Here is a 24,247-nt window from a genome sequence, read left to right on the forward strand (position 1 = left end):
CCACGCCTTTGCAGAATCTGCCCCCCATCCTGGAATGTACTCCCTTCTCAGCTCTACCACTTGCAACTCCTAGCTTTCTTCAAAGCTCAACTCAAATGCCATCTCCATCAAGAAGCCTTTCCTGATTCCCTCAGTTTTTAGTGCACATCCTCATCACTGTGTATTTATTTTGTTTATATCCTGTATTTACTTAACTGTAAAAATGTTGTACATCCCAATAGAATGTAAGCTCATTGAGGGCAGGGGCTGTCTCACTTTTGTATTTGTGTCCCCAGCACCTAGCCCCAAACCTGGCATATAGTAGGCCCTTAATAAATGAATGTCAATTGGATTGATTTTTGAAACGTAATAAAGTGAGAATTTAGGATTATGAGATTAGAAGGGACTGTGAGTGTCCAGTGTTTTCCTCTTTTTTTTTCTTATAATCACTTGAAGGTGATTCAAATTTGGTTGTTCATAATTATGCTTATTACAGAGATCTCAATACTGAAATGTTAGATTATGGTTTTAAAATTACTCTCCCTCATAACAGTGAAAGAGTTAGAAAAACTACAGCATCAATATCAAAAAGATCTAAAGGAAGCCTTGCAGAAACGAGAAGAGCTAGAGTCTGAACTACAAAATGCTCACATTGAATTGAAAAATACTTTAAAACAGCTACAAGAATTGCGAGGTGTACTACAGAATGCTCAAATATCTCTAGAGGAAAAATATTCCACTATAAAGGATCTCACAGCTGAACTCAGGTTAGTTCATTCATTTTTTTTAAACCCTTACCTTCCATCTTGAAATCAATACTGTGTATTGGTTCCAAGGCAGAAGAGTGGTAAGGGTAGGCAATGGGGGCCAAGTGACTTGCCCAGGGTCACACAGCTGGGAAGTATCTGAGGTCAGATTTGAAGCTAGGACCTTCCGTCTCTAGGCCTGGCTCTCAATCCACTGAGCTACCCAGCTGCCCTCCAGTTCAGTCATTTTAAGTGATACTATAATCAAATTGTCTCATGTTAGAATAATGCCTTCTTAAATTACTTAAAATCAGGAATGATCTAGATACACTAGTCTGTCCCCTTCTCCACCAGTTCATTTTCTGTGGTTTCAGTTATCCACAGTCAACATGAAGCACTAGAGTGTCCACAAGGGCCAGAAATCCATCTGGGGCAGGAGTTGGCCCCAGCCAAACTCTTTTCTGCTTCCGCTTTTGCTTTTGTTGTTGTTGTTTTTGAGAGGTTTGGGGGAGAGCCTAAGAGTGCCCAGCTCAGGAGCAGGAGCAGGGAGAGAGAAAGCACATCCAGATGGAGGGCAGCAGGTGTGCCCTCATAGCCATTGATTCAGCCATCCACAGTAAGTCTTGGAGTGTGTCTCCTGTGGATAGGGAGGCCCTATTGTATATGAAATTACCATTAGCTCGTGGTCCCCAGACTGTTCATCTCCTGGACTGATAAGCTTCACTGCCATTGTGCCGTGCCGTTGACAGCTTTAGCTCTTTTCATGCCAAGGATCACCTGAGCCCTATTTGTCACCATCAGGTTAGAGCTGTTGGCACTGGATACTGGGGCTTAATAACAGGAAGTGTTAGGCTTCTGTTTGGCAGAAGTGAGTGAGGCTAGGGGCAACTAGGTGGCTCAGTAGATAGAAAACCCATCTCCATGGAGATGGGAGATTCTGGGTTCAAATTTGACCACAAGCACTTCCTAGCTCTGTGATCCTTTACTATTCTGCCTTGGGACTAATAATATCAATTCTAAGACTGAAGGGAAGGGTTTTAAAAAAAACAGGAAGAAATGAATGGGGCTAAGAAACTTCATCAGAAGTAGTTGGAAGGCTGAGCTTGAGTTAATTCTTTCATGTGGGATCCAGGAATAGGAGTGATACTGGTGAGCATCTCCAACATTTACAACATATGACCCACAGAAAAAAGTAACATTTCTTGGCCTCAGTTTCCTTATTTATAAAAAAGTGATGATAATACCTATAGCACAACTCACAAGGCTATTATAAGATCAAATGAGATAATGTATAAAAACCTTAATGTACATTTTACAAAATAAGTTTTTGTTATTAAGCTTTTCAAAATATCAACTTTTCATCGTAACTCAGGTATAACATCCTCTGCCTCACAAGATCATTGTATGAAGAACACATTGTAAACCTTAAAATTGTTATATAAATATGTTGTTATTAACAACAGTGCTCAGGAACTTTCAACTCCAAGGCCAGGCCCAAGATAATCCATTTAACCCAGGGTTCCAAAAAAGCCAAGGCCTACATAGGTGAAGCCGCTCATCTCTACCTTAGAGAATTCTTAATACCATTTTCTAAGCAGTATGAATAGTTACTTTTGATTTTTTTAGAAGAGTTTTAAATAGGTTTTTTTTCCAAGTTAAGCTGATTTTTAAAAGTTGGCATCTGTACCTTTAAGACATTTCAAACTAGGATAAAGAATATAAAACTTTTTTTTAAATGCCCTTTTTCTTCGTCTTGGTTGCCATAAAATCCTGAAGAATAGGAGTCATTTCTCAGGCCATTAAGAGTTTTGGTAATTTCAAAGATTTTTAGAAAGAGAGAAATTTATTTTACAAGTATTTTTTACCTGGGTTGCAATTCCAATTTGGCTGCTTCATTTAGTAAGGAACAAGCTTCAGAAACAAGAAAAATGTATTAATAGTTTTGAAACAAAAAATATTAATATTAATCATTTTCATATTTTCAGAATTATTCTTAAAAGAAGGTTGTATCATATACATGAAATCTATATAATTTCTTCCATGCCTAAAAACCAAAGCCTATTAAAAAACTACTGGCTTTGTGGGGCAGCTGGGTGGCTCGGTGGAATGAGAGCCAGGCTTAGAGATGGGAAGTCCTAGGTTCAAATCTGGCCTCAGATACTTCCTAGCTGTGTGACCCTGGGCAAGTCACTTAACCTCCATTGCCTAGCCCTTGCCACTCTTCTGTCTTGGAGCCAATACACAGCATTGGCTCTAGGCCAGAAGGAAAGGATTTAAAAAAAAAAAAAACTATTGGCTTCGATTAGCAAAAAAAAATATGAATATGATTTCTAATTTTTTATCCCAATCCAGTCTTATGGTTGTAATTGTGCTTTGATAAGTAACTTCAAAAAATTCATCTTAAAATGACAAAAAATGTAAAATAACATTATTTTGCCTTTGAGGATGCTATAATTAAATATTAATGTTATTTATTGAATTTCAAAAGATCCTTTGATAGGGAAATGTGGCATTTTCATAGCTTCTAGGAAAAATTACTAGTTGAATTGTGTTTATTAATAAAATAAAAATATCCTCAGAATTCCTTTTTTTCTTTGTATTTCCCTTTGTCAAACTGTAGGGAGTGCAAGCTTGATATTGAGGACAAAAAGCAAGAACTTCTTAGCATGGACCAGGCACTAAAAGACAGAAATTGGGAACTGAAGCAAAGAGCAGCTCAAGTAAGTTTCTTTATTTTGATACCTTATCGATGTATGTATTACAACATATTTAAACAGTTTGACATCATTTGCTCAGTTGATCTGTGAATTCCTAAAAGTTATAAGATGAGGTATCTGCCCTCTCGGGCTAGCTAATGTAGTAAAACAGGAATTAAAGGTTTTGGTTACCTAATTATTAGAAGGGAACAGAAATGACAAATAAGATTTTGGGCAGCTTTTAAAGTAGTAATTTTTGTGGGGGAGGAGTTTATTTTGTTTAACTGGTAATCTTATTATATACAAAAAAATCTGAATAATCTTATCTGAGACTATGTTAGATTTCTGTTCTTTAGATTCATAATATATGTGTACTATATATAATTCTGAAAATTCTGAATTCTTTACATTTTCCATGAATACTTTACAATATCGTTTGTACTAACTTTACTAAAAACAGGAATATTCTTAGTGATGGTTTTGTTGTGGTAGGAAAGAATCCTTAACAATTTCATACATTTATTTGCCTTCATATTTAGGTTTCACAGTTGGATGTTACTATTCGTGAACATAGGGGAGAAATGGAACAAAAAATAATTAAATTAGAAAGTAGTTTGGAGAAAACAAAACTAGAACTTAAAGAATCTAATAAACAGGTAACAAGATTACACTTCATAAAGCCATCTCATGCAATTAAATTAAGTAATTTAGATTACAGGTGTAGTAAAAAATTCTTAACTTGTATTGTAATATACAGACAGATGACAAGGTTATTTATATGTTATTACAAATATTGTGACCTAAAACAGCTACCATAGACAGCTCACATTTCTGCACTACTTTTTCATTTGGGTAGAAGATTAGAAGTCTGTATTATCAAAAAAGAAATTCACCACTTGTTACCCAAAAAAATACAAAAAGTTTACATAGAATCTGTAATTTGAGTTTAAAAATGTTTCCATTTTAAAACTATATATATGCTTTATAGACTTTACAAGTCATGACCTGAAAAAAATTGTATTATACAGTGGGAAGCTATCTTAAAACTCTTTTTAGAAGATTTTTAAAAGGGAAGTGATATAATCATGATACATTAGAAAATTTAAACTTTTAATAATGTATGTCATATTGGGATGGAAAGAGAATAAAGATGGGTTAAGTAGTTAGGAATTTATTTAAATAGTTAAAGAAATAGCTAATGAAGGCCTAAATTAGAGTAATGGAATGGTCATGAGGCAGCAGAATTGAGAAATATTTCAGAAGTTTAATTTATAGAACTTAGCAACTGGTAAGCTATGGGAAGTGGGGAAGTCAAGTAGTACAGTAGATAGAGCACTGGACCCAGAATCAGAAAGACCTGAGTTCAAATTCAGCCTTAGAAACTTACTGGGTGAATCTGGGCAAGTCACTTAACCCTGTTTACCTTAGTTGGCTTCATCTGTACAATGAACTAGAATAGAAAATAGCAAGCCACTCCAATATATTTGCCCAGAAAACCCCAAAGGGGTCACACAGTGTTGGACACAACTCACCCCTACCAACAACAAAAGATACTCAGGCTGAAGAAGGGAAAAAAAGTCAAAGATAACTTCAGAGTTTCAAGCTTGCTTGATGGGAAAATATAGGCACAATTAATAGAAATAGGAAAGTCAGAAAGAGAAAAGTGAAGGATCTAATGAATTTTTAAAATTTTATTAAGTTTGGGGTGCCATGGAATATTCAAATAGAAATTTCATGTCAGGAATTTCAGGTCTCTAACTCAGAAAATGCTCATTAGTGGAAAATACAGATTGATTTAAAAGTCAGCCCCATAAAATTGATCCAAGGGACTGAATGGGATGAGCTTGCCCTAAGAGTGAGAGGAAGAGATGCTTAAGTTAGTGCAGGTGGAAAACTTCTGAAGGCTGAAAAATAGCAAACAATATTGAGAGTATCTATAATGTAAACTTCAGAAGGGAAGGCCACTGACAGAGTCATTTTTTCAGATTAAATTCTATAAATAAAATAGATAAATAAATAACTTAGTTTTGTAAAACATTTCTTTATGTGGACCAAATAAGTAACTAACAAAAAATTGACCACAATTTGTGATGGAAAAACTACAGTTGGAAACTGAAACTATTGATGGAAAACTACAGATGGAAAAAAGTACAGTTTAATTATTTTGCTAATAAAATATAAATATTCATTAACATTTTATTGTATTTATATAAGTCTGTATGACATACTTTGAATTACTTCCACAAGTGTGATGGGAGCTTTTCCTTTTATATAAGATACTAAATAGTGCTAAGCAACAAGAACCTTTTCTTATCAGTTATAGAGATTTTAAGTTTTAGCATTTTATTTATTGTAGGCTTAAAAAAATAATGTATATTGCTTTCTTATTTAGAATCTTAAAATCTTAATGGAAGTGTCTCTCATTGTGCAGATATAGCAATTACGATCTGTTATAACCTTACTTTTCTTTAACATCCAGAAGGAAGTTTTAGAAGAAGATTTACATATTAGTAAAGACCAGCTTCGTGAAAAGGAATTTGAAATACTACAAAATGAACAGGAGATTAGTCAACTGAAAAAGGAAACAGAAAGAAAACAACAGAAAATATCAGAGATCGAAAATGTAAGTTGTTCTTCTCAATGATTTTCCCCCATAAGGAATGAAAATTGACTTCTTTGTTTAGTCATTCACCCTAACATGAGTGATATTGCTCAATTCTTTAAGGTTTATTGATCAAATTTCTTTTTTTCAAAGTAAATTTTTTTTTCTAAACCCTCAACTTCCATCTTAGAATCAATACTATGTATGGGTTCCAAGGCAGAGGAGTAGTAAAAGCTAGGGAGTAGGAATTAAGTGACTTGCCCAGGGTCACGCAGCTAGGAAGTGTCTGAGGTCAGTTTTGAACCTCCCATCCACTGAACTGCCTACCTGCCCCCTCAAAGTCAATTTTTAAGAAATATCAAGCATTTGCTCTATTTAACCATTACTTGTTCCATAATGACTGTTTATACTGGATAGATTATTTTATGTAATGTATGTGCCTAAAAACATTATTTAAATAAAATTTTTGAATGTTGATTCACTTGTAATGCACTGGAGGAAAATCATCTCTAAAAGGATACTGTGGTTAATTTTTGCAAAGCGAAGAATAAGTTCTTTATTTATCTTCTTTAGAAGGTTGTTTTGTTTAAAAGTGAAGTACAATAGATGTACCGGTAAGTGTTTCTCTGGTTCTTATTTTGCTATTATTTTAGTCTGTTTATGTGTGACATTCCCATAACTATTGCTAAAACGGAATTAAACAAATGTAATCCCATACCTTTGCAAGGTTTTATTTGGAGAGTAATGTGGGGGCACTGTGAGATGAGTGCCAGAATTCCATTGTTGAGAAAGGAGGTTGAAAGAGATAGAGAGACAAGATAGATAGATTATAGAAATAACAAAGCAATGGTCAGACAGGGAGGCATGATATCCATGAACTCCATTTACTATAACAAATAGAAAGACTTTTATAGAAAGTAAAATGCTAAGCACTACATCATTCTTGTCTGGCAAGCACAGTTAACAAAAAAAAAACACCTAGAATCTTCTGATCCAACAAAAATGAATCTGGCAAGAATGACATTTATTTTAGGCAGTTTTTCCTTATTGGCTTGATCAATTATGCAAGGTTTATACAACTTTTGGCTACTAAACGTCCCAAATCTAGTACAACAAATGATAGAAATATATGATTACTATAAATGGTCTGCCTTTACACTAGCCGAATGCTTATGCTTCATCCCCACGGCTGTTGCAATTATACTCTCTCTCTGGCACTTCCTTACAATCTCTAAAGTGGTTCTGACTCACCTATACAATTACTTCAAGGCATCTCCGGCAAAAATTGATGCTGAATCCACGGAACTAGTAGAAAATATCAAGCTACTGTTCCAAGTGTTGAAACAAATTCGAGAGGGAAAAGAGCTAGACAAGCACACGATCCTCCAATTGGAGATGGTGGAATCCAAATTTTTAGGACAAAATAACACCGAGAAAGATCAACCTAGCCAAAATGCTGTAGTCTCTGTATTACCGATTGTGGACAGGATTATTGTTCAACCAGGAGAGGGGGTGGTGTATGTAAAGACATACAAGGCATTCACTCCTAGCGATATGGAAGTTCTGAAAAGACAATTCCACAAATTCTATGAAAAACCTTTCAAGAGCCTGAAGGAATTAAAAAGGGTGCTCACTTTGTTTAACCCTAGTTTTGATGACATAGAATTTTTTGGGGGGGAATTTTACTCTTCCCTCGGAAAAGGAAAAATTCCTCAATGAAACTAGGATGAATCCCAATTTGGAATCGTGGCCACAGGTTCACCAAGACCTAGATTTTACGCAACAGCTAATATGAGATATTTAATGAGATGCAGAGCAGATTTAATCAAAGCGATGAGATTACATGCCAAAAGACCAAATGCATGGCAAAAATTTGAAAAACTGGGGGCAGCTGGGTAGCTCAGTGGATTGAGAGTCAGGCCTAGAGACGGGAGGTCCTAGGTTCAAAATCTGACCTCAGACACTTCCCAGCTGTGTGACCCTGGGCAAGTCACTTGACCCCCATTGCCTACCCTTACCACTCTTCTGCCTTGGAGCCAATACACAGTATTGACTCCAAGATGGAAGGTAAGGGTTTTAAAAAAAAAAAAAAAATTTGAAAAACTGAAGCAAGGGGAAGAAGAACACCTGAGTAATTTTTTGGATAGGGTCATTGAAGCTGCAGAAACAATTCTTGGACTTAGAGACACACATGCCCAGGATACAATTGACCACATAAGGAGACAGTTTGTAAAGGGAACCTCAATCCCAATATAAAACTATTTTAGACAGAGTTGTCCACAGTGGGAATCACTTCCACTGGAGGATGTTAGCAACATGTGGTGTACATACACGATTCAAGACAGAGAGAGGCAAGACTGACTAGGCAATCCAATACTGATAAAGATGAAGTCATAGCAGATTTGAAACGCTATTTGAAACAGGCAAAACGGGAGAAGGAAATAGAGGAAGTGAAAATTTTTGCTCTCCAAACAAGTAGAAATCAAAATCAGTTTAGGCAACCTGCTAACAACACCCAAAGATCACGTTGCTACCTATGTGGACGGTTTGGGCACGTCCTTCGTTTTTGTAGATTTAGGCAACAAATAGATTTTTCTAGAAACAATAATCAAGATCAGAGACAGAGGCAACAGAAAGACCTTTTAGAATTCCAAATGGTCTAATAACAATGAATCCAAAAGAAATGATGAGAATAAACATGATGGTGCATGCTGCAACCATGCATGTAAAAAATACAGTCAAACACCTTCATTAGATGATATGGAAAGATATCTTCAAATGGGAACGAAACCTAAGAAATCATTATGAATCAAGATTCCTGATTTAAAACCTTCTAATCAATGTAATTTGGGTGTGGCAGAGTCTAATTTAAGTGAGGAAAGCAAAATGAGAAATCAGGCAAAATAGAACAAGTGTCTAAAGTAAGCTACACAGAAGATACACATAGATCTGTGGTAGATAATGAGCAATGGGAAGAGATAATGCAAATGCGCAGAGAAATCTTTGGCAATAATGAGAATTATTATATAAGGGATCAGCTTTCTCATTCCATATCACATACATTGGGTGAGAAGCATAAGGATCAATCAGACCATTGCAACCACTCACATCAAGAGATTTTGCAAACTGGTTCAGAATCATCAAGAACTCAAATTCCTCTCTTTATTCCAAGTATAAAACAAAGGGGCAACTTGGATAAAGAACATTATGGCGAGGATTTACAAAGTTTCCAGAAAGGAATACTTTCAGTAACCTCGGGGGAATCAAATGCCAAAATTCTTTCCCATTCAATTGCTTTAGACAAGGAGAAAACAGTCTATATGTTGGCGAAGATTTGATTTTGAAGAAGCAACCCACTGAGTTGCAGGATAATAGCAGCGGTTTAGGAAATTCCAAATCCACCTTTCTCAACCCCTTAGCTACAGAATTTCATCCAAAACTTTGGGGAAGAGATAGGGAACAGTTGTTTTCTCCTGTAAACAGTGTGACTAATCATAACATCAATGAAAACTGTTGCTGTGATTGATAACAAAAATCATTTGACTTCAGTCACAGAAACAGCAGGGCAAAATAGAGAACATCAGTCAACTTTTGAATCAGTAGTAGTACCTGAAGTGTTGAAGGGAACACAATCTAACTACCATACATTCCCGGATACTACTGAGGGGAAAACTTCTGATTTGAACCTTGACAGTTCTTTAAATAGCAGAGTGGAAGGTAAATCAAATGAAACCTCCATTTCTGAAGCCCTTAGAGAAAGCCAACATGAAATTTGCAAAAATGACAATGACTTACCAGCTCTCAATAAGAGAATGCTCTTTAAGCCTACTTTCTGTATTTCTGATTCTAAACTGAACTGGCCTAATGGTGTTATAGGAAGTTTGGGTTTAGACACAAAAGACCATATGCAACACAGAATCAATGATAAGTGTACACAAAATACTGAGGATTCTTTATTACCCCTAGTGCCAGTGAAGTCCAATGACAGTGGAGAACCATTAGTTACCCTAGAAATGGGGGGGGGGGCACACTATGAGGGACTACTGGACACTGGTGCAACTTGTTCCGTATTACCGAGCCACCTGAAGGATGTCAATTTCAAGGCAATTTAAGAGTAAGAGGAGCTTCTGGGGTATTACAACAAGTCCCTTCCTATTGATGCCATCATGTCCTTCAAACCTCATGGGACGCGATCTCCTATGCAAATTGGCTGCAACCATCCAATGTCAACTGGATGGGCAAATTTATTTACACCTACCCAAAAGATCTCTAAAACACCATCCCATTTTATTTTTAGACCCATGTACTGAGAAACCATCATATCAATCAATTGATAACATCTCTGAGGTTCCAGATGATATTCCAGATTATGTGTGGGCTAAAAATTCAAATGAGGTGGGCAGGATATTGTCAGCGGAACCAGTAAAGATAGAGGTAAAAGAAGGCTTACCTCCAAGAATTCCTCAGTTCGGACTTAGCCAAGAGGCGATAAAAGGAGTGAAACCCATCATAGAGAGTTTATTAAAGCGGGATATATTAAAATATGGCTTTTCACAATATAATACACCAATCATGCCTGTAAAGAAAGCCAAATTATCTCCTGATGAGAAGACTCAATGGCGTTTAGTACAAGATCTCAGAGCAATAAACGACCATGTGCAAAAGACCTATGCAGTAGTACCAAGTCCATCACAAATCATTGCAACCATTCCACCTGAAGCTGCTTGGTTTACTGTTCTGGACCTGAGCTCTGCATACTTCTCTGTTCCCCTGCACAGAGACAGGCAGAAGCTGTTTGCATTCTCATGGGAAGGCAAATCCATCTTCTGGATGCGTTTGCCCCAAGGTTTCTCGGATTCAGCTTTGGTCTTCTGGCAAATCTGGCAAATCTGGCAGAGAGACCTTGAGTTGATAACATTCCTTAACAACAAAATGGTACATTATGTTGATGACATCCTGCTAATGTCACCATCTGCTGAAGTCTGTTACACTGATAGCGTACACTTAATCAAAGAGCTAGGCAAGAGGGGCCATAAAATTTCCAAATTTCAAACTTCAATTCGTGAAGGAAAAAGTAAATTATTTAGGATTCATCCTAGAGAAGGGCTCCAGAAGGATTTCCCAAAAGAGAACACAGGATATACAAAATTTGAGTTTGCCTAAGACCAAAAAGCAACTCATGGCAATCATAGGAATAACGAGCTTCTGTAGAAACTGGATTTCAGGTTATGCTCACATTGCAAGACCTCTGATAGAGCTAACCAGGAAGGAAGTTCCAGAACCATTAAAGCTGAATAAAGATCATATCCATGCATTAGAGAAATTGAAATCACTTACTCTATCAGCTCCAGCCCTAGGTATCCCTGATCATAACAAATCATTCCTACTTTATGTACACGAAGATAAAGGGATAGTCTCTAGTGTTCTCACACAAACATTCGGGAATAGACTTAGACCAGTTGCGTTCTACAGCTCTAAATTAGATTCAGTGATTTGTGGTATGCCTAGTTGTCTAAAAGCCATAGCTGCTGTAGCCATCATGATTAGAAAGTCTTCATCCTTCGTATTAGGGAGTGAACTGAAAGTATTTTCCCCACACCAAGTGGAATCTACTTTGAGAAACACCAACTTGCAAGCGTTCACCTCACAAAGACTATCACAATACCAAACAATCTTGTTGGCTAATGAAAATATAACTTTTCACCGGTGCAGAAACTTAAATCCTGCGACTCTGATTCCAGATTTACCTCTGGAAGGAGAAAGTCTACACATCTATGAAGATGCACTTAACATCATGCATAAAACAAGACCTGATTTAGATGATAAACCCATGAAAGACCCCGATATAACCTTATTCACAGATGGATCATCATATATAGTAGACAATCAGAGATATACCGGAGCAGCCATAGTGACAGCCTCTGAGACCCTTTAGTACTCATCACTACCATCTACCATGAGTGCTCAAGGAGCAGAATTAGTTGGTTTGATACACGCTCTGAAACTTGCAGAAAATCGCAAAGCAAACATTTTTACCGATTCGTGTTATGCTTGTTCAGTAGTGCATCATTCTGCTGAGATCTGGAAAAATCGAGGCTTCATTACATCCAATGGCAAACAAATAGCGTATGGCAATTTAATCATTAGTGCAATCCAATTACCAGCCCAAGTGTCAGTCATTCATTGCAAAGCTCATACCAAAATCCAAGGGCCAGTGGAATTAGGGAACAAACGTGCAGACATCACAGCTAAATACACAGCAAAGTATGGACCACTTACAATTCTGAACTTATCTTTGGTGGAGGAAGATGATCTCAAAAATGCATACTCCCCAAAGGAAGTGAAGGATTGGAAGAAACATCACGGTACATACCTTGTTAACAGAGTTTGGCTGGGAGCAAATGGAAAACCTATGTTACCTAAATCCCTATATTTCACCTTTTGCAATGCACTACACCAGAAAGGGCATTATGGAAGTCTGGGCATGGCAGATTCTATAAATAGGTATTGGAATGCAAGGGGCATATATGAAGTTGCTATGAGAGTTTCACAGAGGTGCAAAATTTGTATGCATTACAACCAGACAATCACAAAAGTCCACAGTCTGGGGGAAAAACCTTTAGCTTACACACCATTTGAATGCTTACAAATTGATTACATCACAATGCCAAGGAGTCAAGGTTATAGATATGCTTTAGTGATATAATGGATAGATTAAATGGCCAGAAGCTTTTCCAGCAAAATGTAACACCTCAGCATTTGTTGTGAAAATCTTACTGAGAGAATTAATACCTAGATTCTCTATTCCGTTACATATTGCATCAGATTCTGGGTCCCATTTCACGAATAAGATTTTAGCTACAGTTTATGAAACATTATGAATTAAGAGACATCTTCACTCAATATTTAGACCCCAATCAAGCGGACAAAGTGAACGAGTGAATAAATCTCTGAAAAATCTTGTAGCAAAATTATGTGCAGAATCTCACATGAAATTAACTGATACATTACCATTGGCACTATTCCACCTAAGAAGCCAGCCCAACAGCATCACACACGTTTCACCATTTGAAATGCTGTATGGACATCCATCATTCCATGGCAAAGCACCTCAAAGCATTCACAAATTATCACACCTACATATGGAATGCACACTCTACGAATATATCAAATTACTCAAGCAACGATTAAATCAACTCCATAAATTAGGCTTGATACATCAAAGAGTACCCTTTGATTTTAATCTACACAACTTCCAACCCGGAGATTATGTTTACACCAGAAACTTCGCTAGGAAGTCTGTGTTAGAACCCAAGTGGCTTGGACCTTTCCAAATAATTTTAATTTCTCCGAGTGCAATCAAAATTGAAGGAAAGGGGGGCAGGTGGGTAGCTCAGTGGATCCGAGAGCCAGGCCTAGAGACGGGAGGTCCTAGGTTCAAATCCGGCCTCAGACACTTCCCAGCTGTGTGACCCTGGGCAAGTCACTTGACCCCCCATTGCCTACCCTTACCACTCTTCCACCTATAAGTCAATACATAGAAGTTAAGGGTTTAAAAAATTTTAAAAAAAAAATTTGAAGGAAAGGATCCTTGGTTCCATGTCACCCATGTCAAGCCAGCAAAAGACATGTCCTAACAACAACCAAAAGACCCAGAAACTATACAGCACAAAGATCAACTAGCACCAACCGATCAATCAAACAAGTTCTCAGTCCACAATCTGTACATGAGACCATAGAGACAGAGCAGCAATTAGAACAACAATCAGAGCATGAATCAGAATCAGAAGTAGACCAAGAGCCAGTAAACAATCAGATATTACACCAAATTTTGTACCCAAATGATTATCCCAATCACTTAGAAAAATCATCTGTAAATAATTATGACAATGGAAAAGAATCAACGAAAGAAGAAGACACAACGTTTGATTTGCAATCAATACCAGATCTAGAAACTGATGACGACAAATGAATGAAAGCACAAAGACTTAATCATGAACTCTTTTGTTACCTATAATCATCTTTATTAAACCACAAAAGGAAAAAGAAAGAGGAAAATTATTCACATTTGATAGACATTTGAACTCTGTTCCTGACCCAAGTCAGAAGATGACAAGCGTGGGTGCATTAAACAACACAAGTGAGGCATTGGTGACTTCGCAGATCTTCACGAGGATAGCAAACCTGAGAACTACAAAGACATCTGTGACCAAATACATCAATTGTAAGAAGAACATCCACACTGTGAAGAGGAGCATCAGATCAGCGTTGGACACATAGATTTGAAGGAGATTACTTACACCCAACAGAATTCTCACTGCACACAACACTAGATTCCATCCAAGCAGTACATGCACATTGCAAAAGAATTCCGGTGGAGTAAGTATGTAACACATCATTACACGGATAAGTCACACTAGACAACACATAAAACATTTTCCTGACTTCACATCTACATGTGAAACACTAAAACTTACACTTAAGAGATAAGAGCATGTCTGCCTTAGTATAGAATTTTCTAATACTTTGGTTCAGACACCTTCTACTCAAATCACCTGACACTTCATGTGAATATGTAATTTTGCTTACTAACCCTTAGCAATAAGTTTTACTAACACACAAGGAGTTTAGTTAGTTTAGTAAGTTAGTACAGGGACAGATTTTCCTAAATTTTTTTTGTAAATATTGTACATAGCATAAGTGTATGGTTTGACCAATAGACTTACAAATAATATAGTCTTACTTATTATTACTAACATTTCTAACATAGGCACAAGTGTACTAACATATTCATACACTAACTTTAGCAAGTGAACTAAAATTTAGGTGCTTAGATTGCAAAATTTTTCCTTAGTTAATATTTTTTTGTTAATTCATAAAATTAGATAGATATATAGATAGAATTCATTACTTTGTTCTAGTTAGCAAATGTTAGCCTTAAAAATGTTTGTGAATGTTTAAATTTAATTTGTTTTCCTTTCTGTTCAAAATTTTTTTGCAAAACTTAAATCCCCATTCCTTTCCTATGCTTTTACCATAACCCGTCTTAGTTTAGCTTAGTTTAGTTTTAGCATAGTTTAGGAGATAGCAACCTTTTTATTATTTTGCAAACTTAATTAGGGATAAGAGCTTAGTTAGAATTTAGCTTAGTATAAAAGTAGTAATCCCTTAGACTTTAGTAACTACTAAAATGTTGCTAGATGCAAATTTTAAAAAGAAAAGGGGCATAATGTGGTACAGAGAGGGGGCATAACTGCTTTGCAGAATTCTTCTGTCAGTTAAGGAGGGTTTTAGAATCTTGGGGAAAAGTTCAGTTGGTCCTGGGAACTTGTGGAGAGTATCAGGGTCAACCTGAGCTCCTTCTTTAGATTGAAACCTGGCCTATATTTTGCAGCTTTTCTTTTAAAATTGTTAGTTTAGCTAAGTCCTTTGAAGCTCCCTAGCCTACCTTATTCCCACCTTCATTTTCCCTACCTGAATGTCTGAGAAGTTTAGAAAGGAGAGTAGATCTGAGTGTTAGTTTCAAACTCGATAGTTTAGTCAAATAGGTCTTACCCTTGTTACAAACTTACCTATTGAATCATTGTATCCAGCTTTCCTACCCCTTTTGGCTACAAACCCTCTCAGGGCTGAAGTAGGCTGGTCTCTACTCAGTCTCACGTTCCTGCCTCCCTTCCCCCACCTGAAGCTTTCTCTAAGCGGCTGTTTAGGGTTACCTTGTATCCTCTACCCTGCCAATCAACCCTAAAAAGAACAATAAACCCTGTTTGTCTTTAATCAAAACCCTTTGGCTACTTCATTAGTTGATTAATAAGAGAGGGAGGTGGAGAGAGAGAATAACATTCTCTCTGGAGTTTGAGGGAAGCTGGAGATAGCCATTTTGGAGGAAGTGTAATTTCAATACTTCCTCTAGTCCCTTCCTGTGAAACTGACTAGAAGCCTCAAGTCAGTTTCAAGCTGTTCTTAGCTGGTTTCTAACCTTGCTCTGTAAAGTGTCCCTTGTTGAAGGGCTCAGTCTGTTTCCCTTCAGTGTTTTGTCTCTAACCTGAGTATCCAGTCTGTGTTTCCCTGCTGCTGTTGCCTGCCTTAGATTAACTCATCTTCTCCCTTGCAACTCTTTATACCTCTGAGTTATATTCCCTAAACTCAGACATTCCCTTACTTCTCCTTCCACCTCAACTACCAACCTTCACCATTGTACCTTCCTCATCCACTTTACTACCTTAGGGATTCACAAAACCCTATCCACAGTGCCCATCCTCAATTCCAACCATACCTCAGCCTTAATTTCCCTACTACCTAGCCTATTCCCTTGATATTACCTCCAGCCTTGGGTCCCTTGCCTTGCCTCATTCCCTATTCCTACCAGCTACTACCTATAGCCTAAGCCCTTATTACCCCTAGCTTCAGTCCCTTATTACATCCCTGCAAAATTCCCCTATAACAGGGGGGTGGTATTACTTTCCCACAGAATACTGTTTATAAAATGACTTCACACAAGAACATTACCAGGGTTTGTAAGCAAATTGAGAAAGAGTGACTGCTAATCTATCCTGCATAACTCAGGGGAAGGAAGGTTTGGTTTGGTTCATGACAATACAAGTATTCCTCAAAACAAGGAAGGACTCAGGGTTTTATGATGATCATATTGGGCAAGGAATCACTATCTAATGTTCAGCCTTGATAACAGTCTTGCAGCTGTGTGAAAGATTGGGGCCTTGCCAGGAATCACAAGCTTATAAGACATGTTTTCTTATGGCTGCTTTTTCCTCAGTGGGCCTGATTCGTCCTAAATACCTCTACAGAGTAACAGTACTGATACCAACACACTCCTAAAGTATGTTCAGGAACAATAAAATTAAAATGATAATCCAATATATAAAAACTAGATTTTATTTATCCTAGTTAACACTGTGCTTTGTGTATAGCTGGCACCCAGGAAATAAATGATTTATAGAATAACTAAGGCATTTATATCATGAGTATTGATTTTAATTGGATTGACTTTTCCATTTTTACTTTAAAAGTTTAGAATTGTCTTCACAATTTTAGAACTTACTTCAACCACATCTCTTCTCTTTCATTTTTCTCTGATGTTCACTCACCTCTCAACTCTTCAGTCTTCTTAAATCTCATAAGCTTTATTGCACTTTTTCCACAAATGGGAATGGTCATATTCTTCATGTCATTATTATTCACAAGTCTATTTCCTTCATCCAAAATTTGACATTTCACTATCTTCAGAGAAAAAACTGTTGGAGTCGGAAATGCAGATCAAAGCATACAATTTTTCACTTTAATTTGTTTTTTTTATTTTGGGGTTTTGGTTTTGTATGATCATTCTCTTACAAAAATAAACAATATGGAAATGTGTTTTGCATGATAATGTATATATATAACCCAGATCAAATTGCTTGCCAGCTTCAGGAAGGGGGGGAGGGAAGAAAAGGAGAGAGACATATAACTTGTATTTGGATCATATAACTTCCTGAAAACTTATGTGGAAATTTATTACATGTAATTGGTTAAATAAAATGTAAAAAAAAAATCCAACATTTCATATCTGACCATGGTCTCCTATCATTCCATCTCTCCCAGGGCCTCACTCCTCCCATATCTATTCTTTACCCTCATTACTTATCTCCAATACCTTCTTCACTCCTCAGAACTTTCTTAGACCATTTCTACTTCTCTGACTTTCTTTCCTTCACAATTTCAGCTCTATTATTATCTGTTTTCTAGTAACTCTCTTCTTTGTTCAATAACCACTTACCTTGCCGAACTCTAGCCTTGGCTTACTTCCACTATCATCTTCCTCTACTGACCACATCTGAAGAAAGGTTCATAATCACACTATAAATTCATATTATTGAACTTCAACTGGACCCTTACAATAGCAAAGTAATACTTTCCTTCCATCCTAATCAATTCCCTATCTCTTTTGTCACAGAAATTGTTTCAAACTTCCTCTTTTCTCTAGCCTCCTATACCTCCCTCTTTCCTCCCTCAGCTGAGGATTAAATGAGCTTTTTTTCTTCTTTTCTCTTCATATCAAAAGCTCTTGACATCATTCCTCGCTCTCTCCTTTCTCCCAGTCTCCGATAATGAGGTAGCCCTTCTCCTTGCCAAAGTTAAGCTCTTTACATGTGTCCTAAACCCCAGCAGATTACTAGCATAATCTGGAATTATAGATTCTAGAGATTTTAAATCTTAACATTTTATTTATTATAGGCTTAAAAGAATATCTTTCTACCTTATTTAGAACCCAGTTATCTTAAAGAATCATCTCAATATTCAGATATAACAATTAAGATCTGTTCTGGTAACCTTAATTACTTTTTTAATATCCAGAGAGAAGACTTAAAAATAGTAAAGAACAACTTTGTGAAAAAGAATTTGAAGAACTATAAAGTGAACAAGAGATGAGTCAACTGAAAAAGGAAACCAGCAGATTTCCTCCTCTGCTCTTCAAACTCTTCCTGTCTTAGTGCCTTCCCTACTGCTTTGAAATATGCCCAGTTCTACCCCATTCTTTAAAAAATTTCACTACATTCTACTGTTTTCTTAAGTTTTCATCTTATCTCTTCTTTTTCTCACTCAAATTCCAGACTGTTCATATTCAATGTCTTTATTTCTCTGCATTACTCCTCAACTCTTTTTAGTTTAATTTCTGACATCAGCACTGAACTGAAACTGCCCTTCTGTTTACCAAATCTGATGGTTTCTTAGTCATAATACTTTTCTACTTCTTCAGTTGGCATTGTTGACCAATTCCTTCTCTTGGATGCCCTTTCTTTTCTGGGTTTTTATGATATTGTTCTTTACTGGATCTTCTCTTCCTACCTGTCCAACCACTTCTTTTATATTAAACTGCTTTCCTGATTTATCATTCAACTCATATCCTACCTGTTAACTTAATTCCCTCAAGACTTCCCTATGTTCACATCTTTTCTTTTTTATTTTCATCTCTTATGGCTTTGTGATTTTTATGCAAGTAACATAAATCAATATATTTAGCCTCAGTCTCTCTCCCCTGAGTTTCAATCCCACATCACCAGCTGACTCTTGTACATTTCAAAATGGATATCCTAGAGACATCTCGAACTCAACGTATCTAAAATTGAACTTACTATCTGTGACCTGAAAACCTCTTCCATACTTCATCTCTTTCAAATTTATTTTTTTCTAGTTACCGAGTTACCTTGGCATTATCTTTGATTCCCTTGTTTCTGTCATCCCATATATATATATGCAATCATTATTGTTTCTACTTCTACAACTTCACTCACCTCCTGCACTTATCATCTACTCACATAGCTACTATGTTATTTCAGGCTGTGTACATATAAGATAAAACACATACATTGTAAATGGAAGGTAAGGACTAGCAGAAGAGGAGCTGTCTGGGAAAGGCTTCTTATAAAAGGCAGAATAGGAGGCAGGGCCTTGAAGGTGACTTCTGGTTGATAGGAGTCACTGATTCCAATGAAAATATTTTGCTGCAACAAACAGTAATGTTATGGCTCTGATACCATAAGGCAGAACATATGTGAATTTGTGTATTTTTACAAGTATCAGTGATGTCAGCGTGGGAAATTGAGATAGCTTCATCTGATTTCTTCTATATTCTGACATAAATATTTATATAATTATAATAATATAGGATTATAACCTGTTAGGTAGTTTGCATATACCAGGATGTTGAAAGGACATGCAAAGTTATATTAGACCTACCTATGTTGACTTTGTACTTAACAAAATGTGCTTCTAATAAAAGAATTGTTATATGTTGCTAGGTATTTTCTGAAGCCCTATAGGTGAGATTTTCATAATAGATGAGTTGTCCCAATATACTAAGAATTTTAGAAAAAGCACAATCAGAAAAAAATACATATAGTGTCATAGACCTAGAGCTGGAAGGAGGGGACTTCTGAAATTCATTAGTCCAAATCCTTCATTTTAAAAATAAGGAAATTGAGGCCTAGAGAGATATTAATAATGCTAACAAAGTAGCACAGTAATGCTGGATCTCTTAGAGTCAGAAAGATGGGAGTTCAAGTCTTGCCTCAGACACCTGTTAATTACAAATCACTTGACTCCTCTACTCCTTACTTTTCTCTTCTGTAGAATGAGAATAACAATAGCACCTCCCTCACAAGGTTGCTGAGACTCAAATGAGATAATATATGTATAAGTGTTTTATAAACACTAGCTATTATTATCAGGAATTTACTCTGAGTCATAAAGTAATGAGTAACCCAGCTGCAGTGTTCACTATATACACTCTTTCAGGTGTCTCGGGAAAAAAAATAGATGAAAGCTTTCATGAGACCTAAGAATGCTTTCTACTTTTCAGATTGTGAAAGAGCAGGAACAGTGTATTGCAGCCCAATACAAAGAAGCATTGGATTTAGGGAAGCAGGTGAGGTTGGCAGAAGAGCAGATACAGCAAACTCAGCAGGAGCTGTTGGAGACCCGCCGGCAGCAAATCCAAGCACAGAGAGAAACTGAGAGACTTGCAAATGAGCTAGAAGAAACAAAACATCTTTCTAGAGAGAAGGTTTCTATTCAAAATATTTTTCTTTCATTAAAATTATTAAATTATGAAACCTATTCAGTGAATAAGCAGAATGACTGCATTGTTTACCTAGATTTTTGCAATAAATTACATATTTTTAAACAAATTTAATACAACTTTAAAAATTTTAAAGTGAAGTAATTTTGCTAGGACAACATGAAAAAAGCCTTCTTGCTACAAGCCTACTTGTTCGAGGGGATCACTGATAAACTCCTTTGATCCTTTGTTCTCTACATTGCTTAGATGTTATTGAGGAGTCAGTTAAATAATTTTGACCCATCATTTTGACTGAGTTGATTAAAAGTATACCTACTATATACGTATTCTGCATGGCAATACTCAGAAACGGTACATGCAAGGAATGCATATGATAGTCATTAGGTACCTTCTAGAATGTTATTGTCTTTATCTAATCTCACACCTGACTGGGTTATAATATGATACTAATGCCAAAAACCCAAGTGTTATATAATGTAGGTATCACACAAAGACACAGATATAATTACCATAATGCTGGACCTAGAGTCAATAAGTTGGGAATTTAAGTCTTGCCTTCTATAGACCTTTACTGATTGTAAGGCCTCTAATTCTGTATTTATTCCTCCAATCTTACTTTCCCCATCTTTAGAATATAGCTGTAATGACAGGCATTTGCCCATATGGTTGTTATACCCTGAAATAATAAGTCTTCAGTCCGCATTTGCTTAATTACATAGATAAGTATTTTTATTTCAACAAACACTGGTTTTCCATAATATTATTTCTGTCTCTCCCCCACTGTGATGCATGTTACCATTGCTATAAACAATTCAGATGCCCTTCAGAAGATAGCCTTAACATACCCAGCTTCAAATTTGGAAAGACCCAGTTAAGAATCATATAGATTGTGAATATCTTTTAGGCAAGAAATCTAGTCTTGCTTATCTCTGCATCTTTCATAATGCCCAATACGGTGTCTTATACTGAGTAACTACTCAGTAAACATTTATTTTGAAAATTACATTTCAAATTCATTTTCTGAATTAGTTTAGATTTAATAAAAATTAAAAGAAAATAACTGAATTGTCTTGTATTCAATGTATATTTTAAAGGAAGTACATGCAAACCATTTGGCTGAAGAACTGGGAGCTTCACAAGTACGTGAAACCCAAATGGAAGCAAGACTACAAACAGAAGTAAAGAAACTGTTATCAGAAATAGAATCACTGAAAGAAGTTTATCATCTAGAGGTAAAAAAAAAAAATTGAATTAGACTGAGTAAACTTGTCGTAATGTTAATTGAATTATGTTTTGGTCTTTTTGCTAATATCAGTCACCAAGCATTTATTAAGCACCTACCGTGTGGGTTTTTTTAATTTGTTCTTTTCCTAGTGTTTTAAGTTGTATGCCCAATTCATTGATCTCTTCCCTCTCTATTTTGTTAGTGTAGGCATTCAAGGTTATACATTTTCCCGAGTACTGCTTTGGCTATATCCCATAGATTTTGATATATTGTCTCCTTGTCATTCTCTTGAATGAAATCAGTAATTGTTTCTTTGATTTGTTCTTTGACCCACCAGTTTTGAAGAATTAGATCACTTAGTTTCCAATTAATTTTACATTTGCCTCTCCATGAACTCTTATTAATTATAATTTTTATCACATTATGATCTGAAAAAGTTGCATTTATTACTTCTGCTTTTCTGCATTTATTTGCTATGTTTTTAATGCTCTAGTACATGGTCATTTTTGTATATGTACCATATGCTCCTGATAAGAAGGTATATTACTTTTTATCCCTGTTCAATTTTTTCCAGTTATCTATTAATTCTAATTTTTCTAACATTTCATTCACTTTCCTTCTTTCTTATTTATTTATTTTTGTTTGATTTACTTAGTTCTTATAGGGGAAGGTTGAGGCCCCTCCCTAATATGGTTTTATTATTTCCTCATTAAGCTCCTTTAGTTTCTCCTTTAAAAATCTGCATGCTGTACCATATATGGTACATATATGTTGAATACTAATATTTCTTCATTATTTATACTGCCTTTTATCAAGATGTAATTACCTTCCTTATCTCTTTTACTCAAATCTATTTTTACTTTAGCTTTATCTGAGATCATGACTTCTATTCCTTCCTTCTTTGTCTCAGTTGAAACTCATTAAATTCTGCTCCACCCTTTCTTACCTCTACCCTGTAAGTGTTTATCTATCTCAAGTGTGTTTCTTGTAGACAACAAATGGTAAGATTCTGGTTTTTAATCCATTCTGCTATCTACTTCCATTTTATGAGTGAGTTCATCACATTCATTTTTACAGTTATGACTATCATCTGTGTATTCCCCTCCATTTTGACTTCCTCCTTTAAACCTGACCTTTCTCCTTTCATTCTTTCCCTCCCTTCCAATGTTTTGCTTTTAGTCAGACTCCCCTTTTCCCCCCTCCCTTATATTACTCCCTTTCCCACCACCACTCATCTTATTTCCCTCTTACTATAGGGCCTTTTGAATGCCCCCCGCAACCTCTTCCTCCCTCGTATTACTCCCCTCCTCACCATTCCAGTTCTTATTCCCCTTCAACTTCTCTATAGGGTAAGATACAATTCTATACCCCAATAAGTAGGGCTATTTTTCCCTCTCTGAGCCAATTTCAGTGAAAGTAAGGTTTAAGGAGACCTGTCACCAATGTCTTCCTCCCCTCCTTTGTATTGGTCTTCCCCCAAGACTTCTTTATGGGATGTATTTTACCCCATTTTACTTCTCTTTTCCCATTTCTCTTAGTATTATCCTTTTTTTCATCCCTAGTTTTATATATATTTTTGACATATCATCCTAAACAGTTTACTCCCACACCCTTTATGCATATTTCTTCTAACTACTGTGTAGAGAGCCATAATTGGCTTTTCAAAAAATGTTTCTCTTGCCCTCATGACCAAGGAGAACATAGATAAAGGATTAGAGGCCCTAGTTAATGTTCTTGAAGAGGCTGTCTTATACATTGGCAATCTGATTCAACACATTAAGACTAGGTTTAAGTCAAGGTGTCATGCAGAATACAAATGGATCTGTGTGACCCCCCTTGTTTACAATCAGATAGATGTTCCTTGGGAGAATATACAACAACACATTCTCGGTGTATGGAATCATTCACAAGCCTCTATTGATCTAAAATTACTACATGATCAAATTATGGTAATCGGTCATTCTTCTATTTCAGACTCCATCCCAAAATTGGCCTCCTCAATTTCTGAGAAAATTTCATCTTACATTACCCATAATAATTTGATTTATACCCTCACTGCTGCTGGATTTGCCTTTATCTTATTCCTAATACTTTTGTCTTGCTTCCCAACAATCATTCAATCTCTTAGTAATACAGTAAGTCAAATTCAAATTGAGCTACACTCCCTACATTTAAAAACAAAAAGAGAAGAAATGTAGAAAGCCATAAACAAGCAATTTGATCTATAATTAAGATCAGATCCAACTATAACTGATGATTATAACCAATTTTAACTTCTTTCATTATTCCAAGTTTTCCTGTCTAATAAATCATGTTATTTTGAAGAGAAGGGGGATATGTTGGGAGCTATTAAGAGAAATTAGAATCTCAAGTAGATATTTTTATCTGGATCCCCTCAAAAGATCAATACAGACCGACAGAGCC

The 24,247-nt window shown here is 36.1% G+C and overlaps 1 protein-coding gene across 1 annotated transcript in view; it reads left to right on the forward strand.

Moving 5' to 3' along the window:
• CCDC18 (coiled-coil domain containing 18) overlaps positions 1-24,247 on the forward strand; it is a 127,618-nt gene that overhangs the window by 91,251 nt on the left and 12,120 nt on the right. Inside the window, exons 21-26 of the mRNA XM_044675488.1 lie at positions 533-746; positions 3,346-3,445; positions 3,961-4,077; positions 5,901-6,044; positions 20,380-20,583; positions 21,693-21,830. Coding sequence (XP_044531423.1) covers positions 533-746; positions 3,346-3,445; positions 3,961-4,077; positions 5,901-6,044; positions 20,380-20,583; positions 21,693-21,830 — 917 coding nt within the window. The remainder of the gene's footprint in view (positions 1-532; positions 747-3,345; positions 3,446-3,960; positions 4,078-5,900; positions 6,045-20,379; positions 20,584-21,692; positions 21,831-24,247) is intronic.

Source organism: Gracilinanus agilis, chromosome 4, assembly GCF_016433145.1.
Source record: "Gracilinanus agilis isolate LMUSP501 chromosome 4, AgileGrace, whole genome shotgun sequence".
In the NCBI taxonomy this organism is placed as follows: domain Eukaryota; kingdom Metazoa; phylum Chordata; class Mammalia; order Didelphimorphia; family Didelphidae; genus Gracilinanus; species Gracilinanus agilis.